Source organism: Lottia gigantea, assembly GCF_000327385.1.
Source record: "Lottia gigantea unplaced genomic scaffold LOTGIsca_26, whole genome shotgun sequence".
Classification (NCBI taxonomy): domain Eukaryota; kingdom Metazoa; phylum Mollusca; class Gastropoda; family Lottiidae; genus Lottia; species Lottia gigantea.
This window is the reverse complement of record NW_008708797.1, coordinates 2,139,769-2,158,520: the sequence shown is the minus strand read 5'-3', so window position 1 is coordinate 2,158,520 and position 18,752 is coordinate 2,139,769. Positions and strand designations below refer to the sequence as shown.

General features: G+C 35.3%; 3 protein-coding genes across 3 annotated transcripts in view; 1 reads left to right on the top strand and 2 right to left on the bottom strand.

Annotated features, from left to right (window-relative positions):
• LOTGIDRAFT_160860 (hypothetical protein) overlaps positions 1 to 3,659 on the bottom strand; it is a gene marked incomplete at both ends in the record, with an annotated part of 8,360 nt that extends 4,701 nt beyond the window's left edge. The window contains 3 exons of the mRNA XM_009056043.1: positions 1,940 to 2,164; positions 2,798 to 2,855; positions 3,585 to 3,659. Of these exons, the coding sequence (XP_009054291.1) occupies positions 1,940 to 2,164; positions 2,798 to 2,855; positions 3,585 to 3,659 (358 nt within the window). The remainder of the gene's footprint in view (positions 1 to 1,939; positions 2,165 to 2,797; positions 2,856 to 3,584) is intronic.
• A 620-nt stretch (positions 3,660 to 4,279) lies between these two features.
• On the top strand, positions 4,280 to 5,017 carry LOTGIDRAFT_160859 (hypothetical protein; the record flags this gene model as incomplete). The annotated part of the gene is made up of 2 exons (XM_009056042.1): positions 4,280 to 4,543; positions 4,703 to 5,017. 2 exons carry the CDS (start codon positions 4,280 to 4,282, stop codon positions 5,015 to 5,017), a joined length of 579 nt encoding a protein of 192 aa, XP_009054290.1.
• An 8,381-nt stretch (positions 5,018 to 13,398) lies between these two features.
• LOTGIDRAFT_160858 (hypothetical protein) lies at positions 13,399 to 18,300 on the bottom strand (the record flags this gene model as incomplete). Its single annotated transcript, XM_009056041.1, has 4 exons — positions 13,399 to 13,510; positions 16,696 to 16,759; positions 16,924 to 17,160; positions 18,234 to 18,300. The coding sequence occupies 4 exons, from the start codon at positions 18,298 to 18,300 to the stop codon at positions 13,399 to 13,401; spliced, it is 480 nt and encodes a 159-aa protein (XP_009054289.1).
• Positions 18,301 to 18,752: the final 452 nt, after the last annotated feature.

The following is an 18,752-nucleotide window of genomic DNA, read 5'->3' as shown; positions in this document are numbered from 1 at the left end:
CGCCCCATTACTTTGGACTGTGCAAAAATTGGCCATGTAGGGGCTTCGTCTTTGACTGGCCAATCCGCCATACTGGATATCCATCACTGGCCATATTTTAGAGATAATAGGAATAAACAGCATTTTTCTGCATTGTACACTCTGGCACCAATAACTTTCTTCATAATTCCTAAGTAAACCATCGGAAAAAATTGGCCATTTATCAATAATTGGCCATGTATAGGCTTCGTCATTGACTGGCCAGTGACAGAGTTAGGCATGAAAATACCATTATTTTGGAATTTTAGAGATATTCACAGATCGGAAGGCACTATGTGATTGAGTTTGTGCCAATTCCATCCAAAAATCTGCCCCACCCCCTTTACTGTGGACTGTGCAAAAATTGGCCATGTAGGGGCTTCGTCTTTGACTGGCCAGTCCGTCATATTGGATATTCGTCACTGGCCATATTTGAGAAATTATAGGAATAAAGAGCATTTCTCCCCATTGTACACCTAAATATGTTAGATTGGCATTTCAGGACCTCATTGGCACCAAAAATGTCATTCATATTTCCTTCGCAAACCGTAGGAAAAAAATTGGCCATATATCAAAAATTGGCCATGTAGGGGCTTCGTCATTGACTGGCCAGTGACAGAGTTAGGCATGAAAATACCATTATTTTGGAATTTTAGAGATATTCACAGGTCGGAAGGCACTTTGTGATTGAGTTTGTGGCAATTCCATCCAAAAATCTGCCCCACCCCCATTACTGTGGACTGTGCAAAAGTTGGCCATGTAGGGGCTTCGTCTTTGACTGGCCAGTCCGCTATATTGGATATTCATCACTGGCCATATTTGAGAAATTATAGGAATAAAGAGCATTTCTCCCCATTGTACACCTAAATATGTTAGATTGGCATTTCAGGACCTCACTGGCACCAAAAATGTCATTAATAATTCCATAACATTCCCTAGGAAAACAATGGCCATATATCAAAAATTTGCCATGTAGGGGCTTCCTCATTGACTGGCCAGTGGCAGAGTTAGGCATGAAAATACCATTATTTTGGAATTTTAGAGATATTCACAGGTCGGAAGGCACCATGTGATTGAGTTTGTGCCAATTCCATCCAAAAATCTGTCCCACCCCCTTTACTGTGGACTGTGCAAAAATTGGCCATGTAGGGGCTTCGTCTTTGACTGGCCAGTCCGCCATATTGGATAATCGTCACTGGCCATATTTGAGAAATCATAGGAATAAAGGGCATTTCTCCCTATTGTACACCTAAAGATGTTAGATTGGCATTTCAGGACCTTAATGGCACCAACAATTGCATTTATAATTCCAAAGGAGACCATTAAAAAAATTGGTCATTTTTCATTATCCATATTGGCTATCCGTCACTGACGAAAGAAATGTTGAGAACTATGTAATAATTCTATTCATTACACGACTTTTTAGAGGCTTTATTTGAATAATGAAATAAATTACAAATTTTTCGTTTTTTTGATTTAATTACAACAATTACAATCAATCCAAAAAATTAGTGTATCCATCGGCCACAAAAATTGGCCGGCCACTGAAGTAATGACGAAGTGTCAATTGACATAATAAGCCTAGTTTACGCGATAAGAATGCCCCTTAAATTATTGAACCACTTTAATTAGTATTATTTTTTTTTACCAAGAATAAAACAAATGTAAAAATATCTACTTCCGGTTTGAAATGTTGGATTTTCCCTTAAAGATAGATAGTAAGTAAGGATTTGTAATATTGTTTTTTAGTCAAATTTACGCTGAAAGTTATGACTGAAGGTATGATGGAGATATATAAGATGTAAAGATAGATAGACAGAGATAAAGATAGGAAAGTAAAAACTGTTCAACTTCAGTGTTTGAATTATATTTTTAGACACTTTCACACCAGAAACATTCCATCTGCAGCTATGATTTTTACCTGATGGGGAGATAACCTGTTGTCCATAAACCTCAACCTCACAGATAGTTAAAATCTCAATAATGTTCAAATGAATTCTCACATATCTGGCTCGACAAAATGAACAAGATATTCCCTCTGTTATATTAATTGGTTCTAGTTGTGTGTAACATGGCGTATAACAGGTAAGACTAGACTCCACACAATCTTGACCACCTTCTATAACAAAATCTCTTAATCTGTGACCTAGAAAATATAAGTTTTGTACAAATAAGATTTACATAAAATTTTGAAAGCAACGATTTCCTTAATTTTTAAAGCTAATACATGTACATAATTTCTTCAGTATTATATTGACAAGATTTTACCTGACGATCTTCAAGAAAAGGCAAATGAAAAAACAGTATGAAATTGGCACTAAAATTTAATTAACAATTACAAAGTACAACAATGTAATACAAAGTAACACATTGCATAATAAAATCAACATTACGAATATTAAAACTTTCAAACCCCAAAAAGTGGATTTTGTTTTTAGAAGGTGGATAGTTTAGATGTAAAAGTATTTAGAACACCCAAGCGGCTAGAGGTATCACAGTCAAGTAACATTCAAAGCAGGAACTTGACCAGTAGCCTAAAGTTTGAATTTGCTTGTCCAAGAGACCAGATTGTTTGGCCCAAGTAGCTGCACCGCGTCTAAAAGAATGTCCACCATACATCATTTGCGGCAAGCCTAGTTGAGTCAGTAGAGGGCGTAGTGCGGGGGCGAGATAACAACAATAGTAAGGCAGCATGGGGAACCATGGTGTGTTCAGTATGCTTTAATGGGTTTTGAGCGAAATCTCAACGTTTTTGTCACTTTCAAAAGAATGACAATACCCCAATCAACTTGTGATATGTCCTTACGCTGAATATTATAAGTGGGATCAAAATGTCCCTTAAAAAAAAAAATTATTTGTTCTTGAAAATCAAAAAAAAAAAAAAACAAAAAAACATGCAGCCCAAAATACAGAATTATTAATCGAAGGAGACAACATATTCTTCATACGAACTAAAATATCAGGAGTAAGGGTTAAATTTGCAAGACTGGGTCGTACCCAAATCGCGCTTAACACCTTTTTAGAAAAAACTTAATTGGTCATTCTATCAAGGGTTCACTAAAACCATTCAAATTGTGCAATTACGGATATAACATTTAAATAAGATATAATCGAACTGTGAGCAAATCTCTTAACATCAACGAAAAATGCGATATAAAGTTCCATAGATATGCTGAGTTACCGGAATCAATTCGTCTACAAAAGACCACCCCTAGCCGCGTAGTCTGAAGACGGTTTGTTCCAGGAAGGAGATACACATCATTAAAAGATTGCTTTTAGAAGAGCCCTTATTAAGGATGCATTTGGTTGTCATATTATCCTCAGCAACTACAACAGTTTTATTTGTCCACTATGGAGCCCATCTTACCACTGACAGGACAATAGCAAGAATTTCTTTCACATTTGTTCCATTGCAAATATCGGTAAGTCAATTGCCCAGTTAACATAAAAATAGTCACTGTGATAGTACCCTCCCCTGCCTGCATCGGGGCGTCAGTTTGCAAAGAGGTAATGGGATTGCGATCCAAGAATTTCACAATTCCGTTAAACACAGTCGAATAATTCACCCACCAAGATATATCCAAATGAAATTCTTCAGATAATTGTAATTTGCAGTTTCTTCCCATTAAGGAAGTAGTCATATCGATCACTATTTAATCATTTGTGTTCTGCAAGAAACTATTAAATTGACTGTCCATGTTCCAAAATGTTTCCTTATATTTTCATAAGTTTAATCTGATCCGTACTTTTTGTAATAACCATGCTTCCGGTCATGGCCTCCAGTGTTGTCATGAGTTCAAATAGTAAAAAGTAAAAAGAAAAAAGTATATAACTAAAAGTGAAATAGAATGAATGTAGTGAATTAGATGCTCTGTAATTTAAACTAAGAAAAGAACCAACTGTATTATCAATCTGTTTTATTAACTCTATAGAATTGGCCAAATTACTAGGGCTTAGACCGGACGGCCTCGTACACTCTCACGATCCACAAAAATTTGAATTCTGACAGAAGTGAACCTGAACTTTGCTAACCACGGGATTGGAGAAATGCTGAAGAAATTTGGATGTTAATCTACTGTGTTTAATGACTGGTAAACTGTATTATATTTGCTAATCTGTATCCTGGTGAAATTTGAGAAAATTCAGTCAGAACTGGCACGTATTGTGTATTTGCTGTGAAACTGGTCACATTTACTGAACTTTTGTTTATCTGTCACATATCCTGTGAAATTTTGACTGATTGAATTTTTGAAAATTAAACATGCCACCAGAGGAACTGAAAACCTTGCTCTTAGAAGCCAAGAAGAAAAGAAGAAACTGTAAAGCTGCTATTACCAGACTAGGGAAAGTACTAGATAGACTGATTAATGAAAAATGGGGAATAGAAGAAATCCAAGAAATACTTTTGAAAATAGACACTGCATTTGATAATCTGGTGGAAACACATACTGCATATACTCAAATGATAGATGAGGAGGATGAATTTGAAACTGCTGAAATTTGGTTGGATGATGTGCAAAACCAGGTCACAACATTAAAAATGTATTCCAAAGATTATGTTTAACACTTAGATGATGAGTTCCAAGCCAAAACCCAGAATGTTGAAATTCCCCAGAGCCCTGATTAAATAAACCTGTCACCCTCTTCATCCCCTATTGATAATTCATTACCTACTGATAACCAGAGGAATTCTGATGTAAATAATATTGTTGATCCTGACAACCACAGTATAGACGATAATCCGAGTACTTCTGCTGTTGTTAATCCGAGTACTTCTGCTGTCAACCCAAGTACTTCTGCTGATGATAATCCGAATCCAAGTACTTCTGTGGATCCGAGAGATTCTGCTGCTGCTAATCTGAGAAATTCTATTGCTGTTAATCTGAGAAATTCTACTGCTGTTAATCCGAGAAATTTTACTGCTGTCAATCCGAATAATTTTGATGCTGATATTCTGAGTACCGAGAATATGAATGGTCTTACTGCTTCAATAGCCTGAATAGTAATTCTGTCAGCGGAAACCCTACACAATCTACCGATGTTTGTCAATTTAAAATAGAGAAACCGAAGATGCCAAAGTTTAGTGGAGATGTTCGTGAATATTATACTTTTAAGTCAGACTTTTTGCATATGGTTTCATCAAGATATAGGAAACGAGATGCTGTAACTTTACTGCGTTCCTGTTTGGTAAATAAGCCATTAGAATTGATAAGTGGTATGGGTTCTGATTATGATGCAGCCGTTGAATACCTAGACTCAATGTATGGAGATCCAAGATTTATTGCTGATTGTATTACCCAAGATTTAATGTTTTCGTCCACTAAGAGATGGTGAAGATGCACGTTTTTGTGAATTAGTTCATGTTGTCCGAAGAAGTTATAACTTAAAGAAATAGGCAGACCTAATGATATGAACAATAATCACATGTTAGCTTTAATTGAACAGAAGATGAACACGGAAGACAAAAAAGTTTGGTTCAGATATCTTGAAAACGACAAAAATACTGCTGTTTTAGAAGATTTATTAGAATGGATGAAGGCTGAAATGAAGTCTCGTATTGTGATACTGCTCCTTTAAGATCATCTGGTCAACACTCAAGATTCAACATACATCATGGTAATTTTGATGATAGACCTGCTGAAACCAATTGATATAAATGTTGGCTTTGTAAAAGCAATGATCACTGGTTAGACCAATGTCGTAATTTCCTGTCCAGATCTGTATCTGATCGTATTAAAACTCTGAAAGATAATCATGCCTGTTTGCGCTGTTTGAAAATTGCTGGTAAAAATCATGTGTAATGAACTGTTCGAGAAGACGCCAATGTACTGAACTCTATAATGGGAGTCGCTGTAAACTGTTTCATAATAAATTACTTCATCCTACTAATAGAACAACAAGCCCTGAACACCACAGTGTAGGAATTGCATCAATGCTGAATAGTAGAGAAACTATTTTACCTGTAATAACTGTTGATATTTATGGTAAATGTAATACTGTTAGAGGAAATACCCTGTTAGACTCTGGTGCCCAGCTTAGCTTAATGAGAAAATCAATGGCCGAACAACTTCAATTAGAAGGCAAAGATATAAGTATTGTTATGACAAAAATTGGTGGAGATTCTGAAGAACTTAGAACCAAGCTGTATAAATTTAGAATAGTTTCAATGGATACTGGTAGATCTTTTCAAATTACTGCTTTAGGCATTCCGTGTATTCGTGAAGATATTGAAGAAATTAGATTATTTGAAGTAGCTAAAGTTTTTAATTTACCTGTTAGATGTTTACATAGAGGTTACGGTTCTCTTGATCTACTCATAGGCATAGATCATTTTTTTTGCATACATGGGATATAAGACAATATAACAATCTGATAGCAAGACATTCACCTTTGGGATGGATTATATTTGGTGTGACGTCTGGATATCGAACTCAAGATCATCGTGTGTATCATGTCGGATTGTCGGGTCCAGTAGATATGGCTGACTTTTGGACTACAGAAGCAATGGGTGTTGCTTCAGGTTCCTGTTGCTGCCAAGAAAGTGGTCTCAGTCCCATAGAAATTAAAGAATCTAAGATAATTGAGAAATCCTGTAAGAAGATTGGTAATCAATGGTTAATACCTTACCCTTGGAGAAAAGACCCTAATTTACTTCCTGATAATAGAATACAAGCTGAAAATAAATTGAAATCAACTGAATGTCGACTGCTGAAATATCCTGTACATGCTGAAATTTATAATGGTCAAATTGAAGAAATGGTGGATATGAAATTCGCTAGAAAACTTACAGATTCAGAAATTACTGAACACCAAGGCCCTGTTCATTATATTTCCCATCATGAAGTTATAAAACCAGAGAAGAAAAGTACACCTGTAAGAATAGTATTTAACTCGTCTGCTAGTTTTAATGGTCACTGTTTGAATGATTACTGGTATAAAGGTCCGGATCTTCTCAACAATTTATTTGGAGTTATACCGAGATTTAGAGAAAATGAAGTGGTTATTTGTGGGGATATTTCCAAGATGTATCACAGAGTACTGATTTCTGTAGAAGATCAACATGTTCATAGGTTCCTGTGGAGAAATCTCAATGTTGAAAAACCTCCAGATTTCTATGTCAAAACTGTATTGACATTTGATGATAAGCCAGCACCTGCTATGGCTCAGATGGCTTTAAAGAAAACTGCTGAAGAAGTAAAATCTAATTTACCTGAAGCTGCTAAAGTATTAGAAAATGATGTTTATATGGATGATATATGTACTTCAGTTAAAACTGTAAATGAAGCTAGTAAACTGACTATTGATATTGACTCTGTACTGGCTAATGGTGGATTTAAAGTGAAAGGATGGATATCTAATAAAGTATTAAACTGCTTACCTGTTCCTGAAAATATTTGAAACTGTTGACTGATATAAATGAAGAAAAGGTTTCAGGAATCGTCTGGAATAATACTAGAGACACTTTTTCATATAATGTCAAGATTGAATTTGCTAATAAATCTAATGTTTCTGTTTGTTTGACAAAAAGAAGAATTTTGAGTCAAATTGCTAGATTATTTGATCCAATTGGTTTTGCTGCTGCATTTTTGGTACGACTGAAGATTGGAATGCAGAAACTGTGGCAACTTGGTTTAGAATGGGATCAAACCTTACCTGAAAATTTGCAATCTGAATGGTTAAATTTGTTTGCTGAATTGAACAGTTTAAATGGTATAGAATTTGAAAGATGCTTGACACCTCCAGAAGTTGTTAACTTACCTGAACTATGCATATTTTCTGATGCATCTGAAGAAGCTTTTGGTACCTGTGCTTACCTGAGACGGAAAACAAACTCTGATGAATACTATGTTAGATTTATTGCTGCTAAATCTAGAGTAGCACCGTTGAAGAAACTTACAATTCCTCGTTTAGAACTAGAAGCTTAGAAGGTGCTGTACCTTCGTCTACTCGTCTTTATAAAACTATTATGGAAGAAACACGACTGAAATTTGAGAAAACTATTTTCCTGACAGATAGTATGATAGTTCTTGCCTGGATAAAAAGCCAAGCCAGAAAATACAAACCTTTTGTCTCATCTCGAATTGGTGAAATACAGAATACAACTGAACCTGCTCAATGGTATCATATTCGTTCACAGGATAATGTAGCTGATGATATTTCACGTGGTATACCTGCTAGTCAATTAACTGAAAGTTGGAAAAATGGTCCAAGTTTTTTATTAGAAGAAGAAGAAAATCTGCCTATTAACACTGTTAAAGTAGCTGATACTGATATGGAAATGGAAATTCGTAAATCTGTGAGTGCTGTAACTGTTAATGAAGATATTATAAACTGTAATAACTATTCTACGTGGAACAAACTGATACGAGTAACTGCTTATGTTTTAAGATTCATATGGAATTTATCTGCTAAAAGAAGAAATGCTGTTAAAAGAAAAGAAGTTTTATCTGCTGAAGAATTGGTTAACTCTGAAACTTACTGGATTAAGCGCGCGCAACTTAGTTTATATAATCGTCAACAAAAGGGAGACTTTAAAACTTTAAGCCCATTTACAGATGAAGATGGAATTTTACGCGTTGGAGGTAGATTGAATGATGCTTTTGTCTCCTACGATTCTAAACACCCTGCTTTGCTGCCCAATGATCATCGAATATCTTTATTGATAACTCGTCAGACACACAATAATGGTCACCTAGGAATTGCTGCTACTGCTGCTAAAATAAGAAGAAAATATTGGATACTGAAAGTTCATAAACTGACTATAAGACTGTAAAATATAAATGTGTTGTGTGTAAAGAATTTGAACACAAAGTTGAAAATCAATTTTTGATGGAATTGCCCAAAATTCGTTTAGCCCCATTTACGCCGCCTTTTTATTACACTGCTGTTGATTATTTCGGTCCTTACAATGTCAAAATTGGTAGAAACAAAACTGCTAAACATTATAGTATATTATTTGCATGTTTGAACACTGGATCTGTTCATTTGGAACTTGCTGTTGATTATTCGACCATGGAGTTTATACAAGTTTAAGAAGATTTTTCAGTATACGTGGGACTCCTTCTTTAATGTTAAGTGATAATGGTTCACAACTTGTTCGTGCTGAAAAAGAACTGAGACAAATGATCAAAGGATATGATGAAGAAACTTTAAAAGACTTTTGTGCTGAAAATCGAATGACGTGGAAATTTACTACTCCTGCTGCTCCACATCAAAATGGTTGCGCTGAATCTATGGTTAAAGTCTGCAAAACTGCTCTGAAGAAATCTGTTGGTGAACAATTATTGACTTCCTTTGAACTATATACTTACCTACTCGAATGTGCTAATCTCGTCAATCAACGTCCAATAGGAAGAATACCCAATGATCCTGATGATGGTTCTTATATATGTCCTAATGATATTCTGTTAGGTCATGCGTCAAGTCATGTACCACAAGGACCTTTTCGTGAGACTAAAAATCCTAGACATCGTGTGGAATTTGTTCGGAAATTATTTGTCTCTTTTTGGAAACAATGGAATAGAGATGTTTTGCCACTATTGGTACCGCGTAAAAAATGGAACACTGAAAAACGTAATGTTTGTGTAAATGACATTGTTATAATTCAAAATCAAAATGCCATCCGTGGAAAATGGACTTTAGGAAGAATATTAAAAGTTTACCCCCGAGCTGAAAATCGTGTGAGAAACGTTAAAGTTAAAACCAAAGACTCTGAATATAATAGACCTGTTACTAAAATTTGTGTCATTTTGCCTGCAACTGAAGAATCTGATTTGGATGAGGACTAACGCCTCATCGGCGGGGAGAATGTTCTGCAAGAGACTATTGAATTGACTGTCCATGTTCCAAAATGTTTCCTTATATTTTCATAAGTTTAATCTGATCCGTACTTTTTGTAATAACCATGCTTCCGGTCATGGCCTCCAGTGTTGTCATGAATTCAAATAGTAAAAAGTAAAAAGTATATAACTAAAAGTGAAATAGAATGAATGTAGTGAATTAGATGCTCTGTAATTTAAACTAAGAAAAGAACCAGCTGTATTATCAATCTGTTTTATTAACTCTATAGAATTGGCCAAATACCAGGGGCCGGACGGCTTCATGCACTCTCACGATCCAATTTGACATACCCGGTTGAGCTTTCCACATGGTCATTGAACTGGCGCATTTACGCTCTTTAAAATTCAATAGTACTGTGAAAAATTCCAACTGTTTCGCATGTGGCATTGACAAAGTCAGTTCACGAGTGTCGATGGTAATGTTAAAGCCCAATTACCCTTAAAGTTTTGAGTAATAACGTTAGTCCTCTGTCACAAAATGCCAATGAGTTTTCGAAATCATCCAAGTACGCAATACAAGTAACGTTGTATCTAAATTTCATAATAAAGCATACTGCAGCATTGAGCTTTTGAAAAATCTTTGGGCTTCGCGCATGCCCAATGGGTAATTTGGCATCATACAGATATACAGGCTCTTTGGTTCCGGTAAAAATCCATTTAAGTCTAGTTAAAGAATATTCAGAAGGGTGACATCGTACTGCATGGGCGATATGCACTTTTGAGGTCCACTTTGGCTAAAAAACAGTTCGGAGTTATAATTTTAAGAGCATACTTTAGATCCATGTATGAGCAGTTGATATCAGGTGAGCGAGTTTATTGAATTCCCCGTTGGTTGGCTCGCTTCGTATGAGACGCACATCACCGTTTGGTTACGGTATGGCCCCCAGCGAACTTATTATTGTAGGTTTTTCCAACACGGGCACATAATTACCCACAGACAGCTCAAAAAGTATCTGTTTTTCGACTTTGGCACGTGAATGTAGAGTTGTAATTATCCCTATCAACAGGTACATGTGGGCCATACTGAGTAGTTAAGTGAAAACATTAAATAAAATTAATAACTATATGATAATGGCTTCGGATATTTATTCTAATCTTGAGGAAGTGATAAATTTCAAATGATAAAAATATCAAATTTAAACTTTAAGAATTTATGGGGGTTCTCATTTTGTTAAATATATTCAATGTCCAACTTAGAACCCCTGGAAAGACGCATCTGTGCCTTCAATCTTAACTTTATTTGATATGCACGTCTTCTTCTACAGCCGAACTTAACTTTTTTCGGTTTGCATCTAGTCACAATTGAATTTGCACTATTTAATAGTGTAAAATTCGAGGCTCGTAGATTAATTTATTCATTCAATAAATACAAAATAACATTATTGAAGATAAATTACACGGAAACTCATGCTTACTTTAACAATCAACAAGCAAGTCTTCATTCTAGACACAGTAGACGAATATCTAAACGTATTTTTGAATGAAAGAAAAGACATGGAAAGAAATCGAAAGGCGTTTGTGTGCATTAAGAAGTTTCAACAAAGGTGATTCTAATCAGTGAAACTAAACCTGTCTGAACAATCTAAAGATGAAGTCCTGAAGTTGAAGTTATCCTGGATGAATGCACCTTCACTGTCAAACATAATTATCAGTTTTACTTCTTCCCACTCATTTTCAAAGTTCTGTGTAGTGATACATTCAGTTGAGTCTCGATGATCATGATGGGGCATTTTATCAGTTACCTCGTCCATCTCTATGTCTTACTAAGAGAAACTACTGAAAATGTCTTCCATAATGTTATTTCGTAGATTTGAAAAATTACTTATCTACCAGCGTTGAATTTTACATTATTTCATATGCATGCGTGATTGGATTCAAACCGCAAAAGTACTAATTGCAAACAAAGGTACACCATACTTTTGGTACAAAACCAATACTTTGTTAAATTCAATAATATAGAAAGAATTGTGCATACCAAGATTAAGTCCAAGCGTCATCAAGGTGATCCCACTTTTTATACGCCCACATTAATTTGGGTGTATATAGCCGTCATCCTTGTTCGTCCGTCCGTCCGAACACAATTGTAATGGACACGATAGAGAGATGGTTTCACGATGGATTTTGACGAAACTTGTGAGTGTTCGTTATCACCCAAAGATGAACCCTATTGAAATCACACGAATATTGAATAAGTTTTTGCCCTTGTTTGTAAAAATTTGTTGTAGATATGGATTTTGATAAAATTTGGTGTGAATCTATGTTATCACTTAAGGATGAACCCCATTGAAAATCAGACAAATCGAAAAATAGTTATTTTCCCTTGCTCTTGAAAACGCGTTCAATTTTTAGCTTGTAAAAGCTCTAGAAGGCACAATTCCTGACGGATTTTAACGAAACGTGGTGAATTGTTTGTTATTTTCCAATGATGTACCTTCAAAAAATCTAAAAAGTATTCAATATGAGTTATTGCCCTTGTTCTTGAAATCACTTTCAAGACACAATTCTCGACAGATTTGAAAGAAAGTTGGTGGAATCACCCGAAACTTATTAAAAAGCAGAAAATCAAAAAAATATTTAATATGGGCTATTGCCCTTGTTCTTAAAAATATGTTCAATCTTTAGCTCGTAAAACTCCAGAAAACAAAATTCTGGATTGATTAAGACGAAACATGTTTAACATCAAAAGAAAGCTTGTGCAGTATGAAAATTTTACTCTCGAAATATTTCATTTATTGATATATAGCTAACCGCCCGGATGACTTTGCCTGTTATTACAATGGTGGTCTTATCTTTATAAAATTCAGAAAGACGTTACAATCACTATATAAACTAGATAAAAAATAAAGAAAGGCTGTAAGGTGTTCTGCCACGACGGTCGATGACAATGCGGATTATCTGGATACAATGGTCGTTGCATTGCATAATATCGACAGGCGTTTTAAATTGGATGATAAGAATTTGGACATAGAAATGCCAGCAGATTTCAACCAAAAAAGAAAGCACGGAAAAGAATGTGAATTATGACAGACACGCAAAGTTATTGTTGTCCTATCAATATTTTAGTTTAAAAAAGTATCAATCAATTTTTTCCATTGATCACACTTATTGGAAGTGAAATTGTTAAGCATTCATTGTTTGATTTATTGTTGGGTTTTCATGCATATCAAACTGAATAAGCGGAAAGTTCGAAATCAGGCGGAGCTCCACAAATCTGATTTAGTGTTAAGTATGAGCGCAGCATACGGCCCTAAAGAATTAAAAGAAATTGTTTCGTGATTTGGAACTAACGTAACGAGCAAAACGCGTTTAGGATTTCATAAAAAATATCGATGAGATATTTTAGGTCATTTAGTTCATTCAAATTGATCGATTAAAATTTTAGTTCATTCAAATTGATTGATTAAAATACACTTACATTCTTATTTCACTAATTCTAATTTACTTTTGGAGACAAAAACGTCTACATTTCAACCCTTTACTTTGAGGGATTTAGACTGCGTCATATCCGACGATGAGTGTGCCCTTTTTTGGACCAAATTACTTAACTTGGATTGCACTTGGTTATTGTATAAATATATATATTCAGTATATGGCCATATTTCAATACATTAACCATAATATGACAAGGTCCTGACTTCACAGAAGAGGAATTCCTAAAATAGTACACAGGCAAGAGTTAAAACATATATAGATGTTTAGGTCCCCAAATGTAATATTGGAATTAGTGAAATGCGGGTATACGTGTAAATTTAGCAACGTAATAATGTTCCTGTAGCATCGGTAAGCTTACATAATTGATGAAGCATTTAATGAAAAAAAATTCAAAAAACCTTTTAATTTCCTTAAATAATTGATGTTCATTTCCAATCAATAATATAAAATAGATTGCATAAGTTAGTTAATTGATATACAATTGAAATCGAAACGTGAATAAAAACAAAGATAGCAACAGGTATCAGGTTTAATATAAGAAACCTGGTCAATAAATCGTTAAATGTGTATATTGTGTTTATTTATACAGTTTTTCACCATTTATTAATAATTTAGACACTTGTCAGATAATTGAAAAGGTCTGATTTCATCAGTAAATGAAGGGGAATGCTTCATAAATACATAATACTCGATGCACAAAAAGACATGGGGCACGCAGTACAGAAATTTCAATATGAAAACAAATTGAAAATAAACTAGTGTCCAAAAGAAACGAAACCAACTTATTTTCAAAATTGTTTTTTACTAAGTGAATTGTCTAATATGAAAACATGCCAATTCGTATTGCACATCCCAAACACAGCATAGTCGATAAAAATACCGGGAACACGTGATCACTTCCGGGAAAAAACGTAAATTTCGTGAAAGTGACATTTCCCTCTCTAGCATGTTCTGCATGTGCATAAAAACTGTATAAAACGGCTGATCAGACACGTTGATATCACAGCAACAAAAAGAACACAAGATATGCCACGTTTGACAGCCATCGAGAGAGAGAGAGCCGTTGGAATGGTCCAACAAGGTGCGACACACGTCGACTTCGCCAGAAGGTTGGGCTGCGCACGCATCACTATCACCAGGTTGATGCAGCGGTTACGTCAGACAGGTCAGACGTCAGACAGGCCCAAGAGTGGAAGACCACGAGTAACCACGCCCCGTGAAGATCGTTACATCTGGGTATTACACCCGAGGAACTGCACCGTAACAGCGACGTCCACGGCGGCTACAGCACTGGGACACAGGATCAGTCGACAGACCATCTACAGGAGACTACGGCAGTATGGTATCTGGCCACGTCATCCCTACCGCGGACCGCTCCTGACGCCTCGACACCGGAACAACAGACTGATCTGGGCCAGGCGAGTTCGACGTTTTCAACGGCGGGACTGGGCACGTGTTATGTTCTCTGATGAGAGCAGATTCCTCATCTTCAAAAACGATGGACGGCAGCTTGTATACCAACGATTTGGTGAACGTTTGGCGCCTAACTGTATCCAACAGGTCCGGCCGTTTGGAGGTTGAGGGTTAATGATTTGGGGTGGCATATGTGGTGACGTCAAAACGAGGCTTGTCGTAATTCGTGGAAACCTGAATGCACAGCGTTATATTGATGACATCCTACGGCCTGTTGTGGTGCCCTATATTCAGCAACAGCCTCGTTGACTCCTTTTCCAACATGACAATGCAAGGCCACACACGCAAGATTGACACAGAACTTCCTTGCCAACGCCAACGTACAGGTTTTGCCATGGCCCGCATGTTCACCGGACATGAATCCCATCGAGCACTTATGGGACCACCTCGATCGGCAAATCCGACGTCGCTGTGTGCCTCCAGTCAACGTCCAGGACTTGGAACGATGTCTCCTCGAGGAATGGCAACGCATCACTCCCAACGTCATCAGACGTTTGACGGCATCATTCCGTAGGCGTGTTCTGGCATGTATTGATGCTCACGGTGGACATACCCGCTACTGACTTGACTTTGTGACGTGTGGTGTGACATTTCCCGTTGTTTCTGTGATCAGTGCTCTAACGAAATGTTCTTTTTTCGACCCCACCCATCTTTAAAGGCTTGTCATATTGGTTGTACAGATTTTATTGAAATGAAATTTTTGTACAGATGTTGTGAAAGGATTTCTCAAAAGCATAACACCAATCCTAAACTTCTGCATTGTTTAGTTTTTCTTTTATGTCGTTGCAAACAGGTGGTATCGTTTCTTTTGGACACTAGTTTATTTTTCAAAACAGAACACAATTTTGCGGTATACTACTCCTTTTTTGTGTGTACATAACGTTTCAATAATCTTCATTGTCATCATCTGATGAAAACACATGAGTAGTATTCGATAACATTGTATACCGTAATTCAAAACAGCAGTTAATTCTATATTCTATGATATCACTTATACAATAGCTTTCAACAGCAGTCAGTTATGTTATATTGTATCGGGTATTCAAAAAATAAAAACGTCCCAAGGCTTGACAGGAAGGCTAGTATCCCAGCTGGTAAACTAAACTTTTTCAAAATTTTTGCAGATTAAAGCCTGTACTTCAAGATGTTGTTGAACTTTGGGATTAGTTTTTTGAGACACCCGATATGTAACATCAATGATAACATCATAAATTCATTTACCACAACAATATATTCTGTTATAATATATACTATGATACCAGTTATATAATACATTACAACCACTGTCAAATGTTATAAGATATTTTGTCAGGCAATGTTATATACGCCCACTAGCAGATTTTAAGAAAGATTAATTTGGAAGTGCAATAATAATCTTCAGTATGAAATATTCAACCTTAAGTTATACATTTCTTTCGAACTTTTTTCTTGGGTGATAAACAACATAACCTTTACTAAATTTTGAGTGTAGAGTATTTACGAGCGAAAATATTGAACGCTTTCAACAAACAAGGGCCATAACTCATATTAAACATATTGTCGGTTTTTTTTATTTTCAAGAGTCTTCATCATCAAATTATTTCACCAAGTTTCGTCTTAATCGTTGAAGAATTGCCTAGTGTTTAAGAGCTAAACAGTGAACGCGTTTTTAAGAACAAAGGCAATAACTCATTCGATATATATCCTTGGCTGATCATAAAAAATTTCACCAAGTATCGTTAAAGTCCGTGATTTTCAAAAGGGTTCATCCATTGGTGATAATAAAAACATACACCAAGAATCGTTTATGAGCAATTGTGGACAGAAAAAAATCAGTTTTACTAATACTTACCACATAAGTTCATTCTGTTATATATTTTAATATCTAATTATAATACAATATGTTACCACAAAAGTTAATTAACATTATGATTATAATTATACAATGACTTACCAAATAGTCAATTCTGCTGTTCCTATTATTATATTTATAAAATCACTTACCACAAAAGTCAATTCTGTTATACATTTTAGTATTTATTAAAATTATGCAATAACAGACACTACTGTTATAAATTATGATATTAGTTGTAGTTATCATATATTAACGTATACATTATTATATAACTTATAATTATCAAATTCTATATTATTATATAAATTATATCATAGAAAAACTTACCACAGCAGTCAATTCTGTTGTATATTATAATATCAGTAATATCATACACGGAACCTAAATCTACCTCCCACCATTCAGATACATTCCTTGAATATTGGTATGTATGGGAACAAGAATCTTCCTGAAAGTACCCAGAAGTGTTTCCATCGACGGCCTTTCCAGCTGTATACTCTAAATAATTACTGCTTTGAATTGCTGTTTTACCAAGTGCCAGATTTGAACCATTCGGTGTATTTGCTGAAATCAATAAGATGATGTTCATGCATAACACCAAAAATAGGTATAATATACCATGGAAGCCTACTGCGGTCATATCACCTTCGACCTCTCGCCCATAAAATTTGTATTCTTTTAAGCCAAATCGACTTAAAGCTAGATTCTCAATCGACTACCAATAATGTGAACGGACATTGTTGCCAATATAAATCAGCAAAGTACGGTATGCAAGAAACAATAGCAAAACTCATTATTTTAAAGGAATACAAGTTACTTTTGATTTAACTTATTTCGAAAACAATTTCGTACGATTATTTTTTTCAATTTTTGAATAATTATTCGGGGAAGGTAGGGTTGGGTTTTTTATTTATTATTTACTTTTATCTTTAATTTAGCCAAAATTAGACCAAACTTTAGTTTCGTTTTTTATCAACTTTTATTTATAATTAACCACTTTTTAAGACAGGCATCTTGGATATTCGTCAGTTTGAAGATGCCACCAGCTAATCAAATGTATGCTCACTAATGCCCCTCGCGAAACACCTTTTATTCGCGGCACAAAAATCCCAGCCACAGGAAACACAAAAGCACTTCCAAAATCTTTTTCTCAGAATTTGGTCACGGAACATTCAGACTGTTCTTCTACTAATCTGTGAATGTTTCGGAAATAGATTAAGAAAATTCTCTTTTCAGATTGAATTTTAAAAAAAACTTAATGCATGCGATTAACGTAGCAGATCTCCTTAAAGCTATGATTAAATGTGCAAATAAGTGTAACTCAAACTCAAACTCAAAACGTGATTACATGTGTCCGTGCTTAATTCCGCAAAGCCGCCAATGTTTAAGGAAACCGAGTGGTATTGTTTTAGTAAACACAGGAGGAGAGGAAAGTGAATAATAAACCAGGTGTTGAGTTTGGGACACATGTAAGCTAAAGATAAGGATTTGGATACAATTTGCTTTGGTCCGTTTTTTTATTGGTGTTGCGCTTGAGTTTGCGTAAACATGTAATTGCAGCTTTACTCTTTCCACTTCGACTGCGCAATTTCTTTCTATTTGTAGCTGATGATGATTTTTTTTGTAATATATCTTACCTGATACTTTACTGATAATCACAAGCAATACAAGCAAATTCAAAACACTTTGTATATTTGGTGCCATCCTGAATAAAGTCCACAATGTTTTTACTTGAAAAATCCAAACCTCATTGCTCACGGCAGTATAAAATGCAAATAAGCGCATTAATTCACTAAATACAGACTGCCAAACTGGAAGTTCATTGATATTTTACCCTCCCCTCTATTTAGCGCAAGCAGGCCTACTAGACTTTAAGCTTCTACAATTCGACACCTGCAATCCTATTAAATTTCCCTTTATGATATTACCACTCATTTTACGATGCTGTTATGCTCTTTCGCACGTAAAAAGATAAGTTACTTGAAGCAACCTGTTATCTTTTATTGATCTTTCGTGTAAATAATTATCACGAATAATTGCTAATAATTAATGACTTATCAAAGAATTGGCTACAATAGGCCTATCGCATTCCTGGTAAAAAAAGGAAATAAATGGCATCAAAGATCAATCAATGATGTATGTGTGGTGTGTGTGTA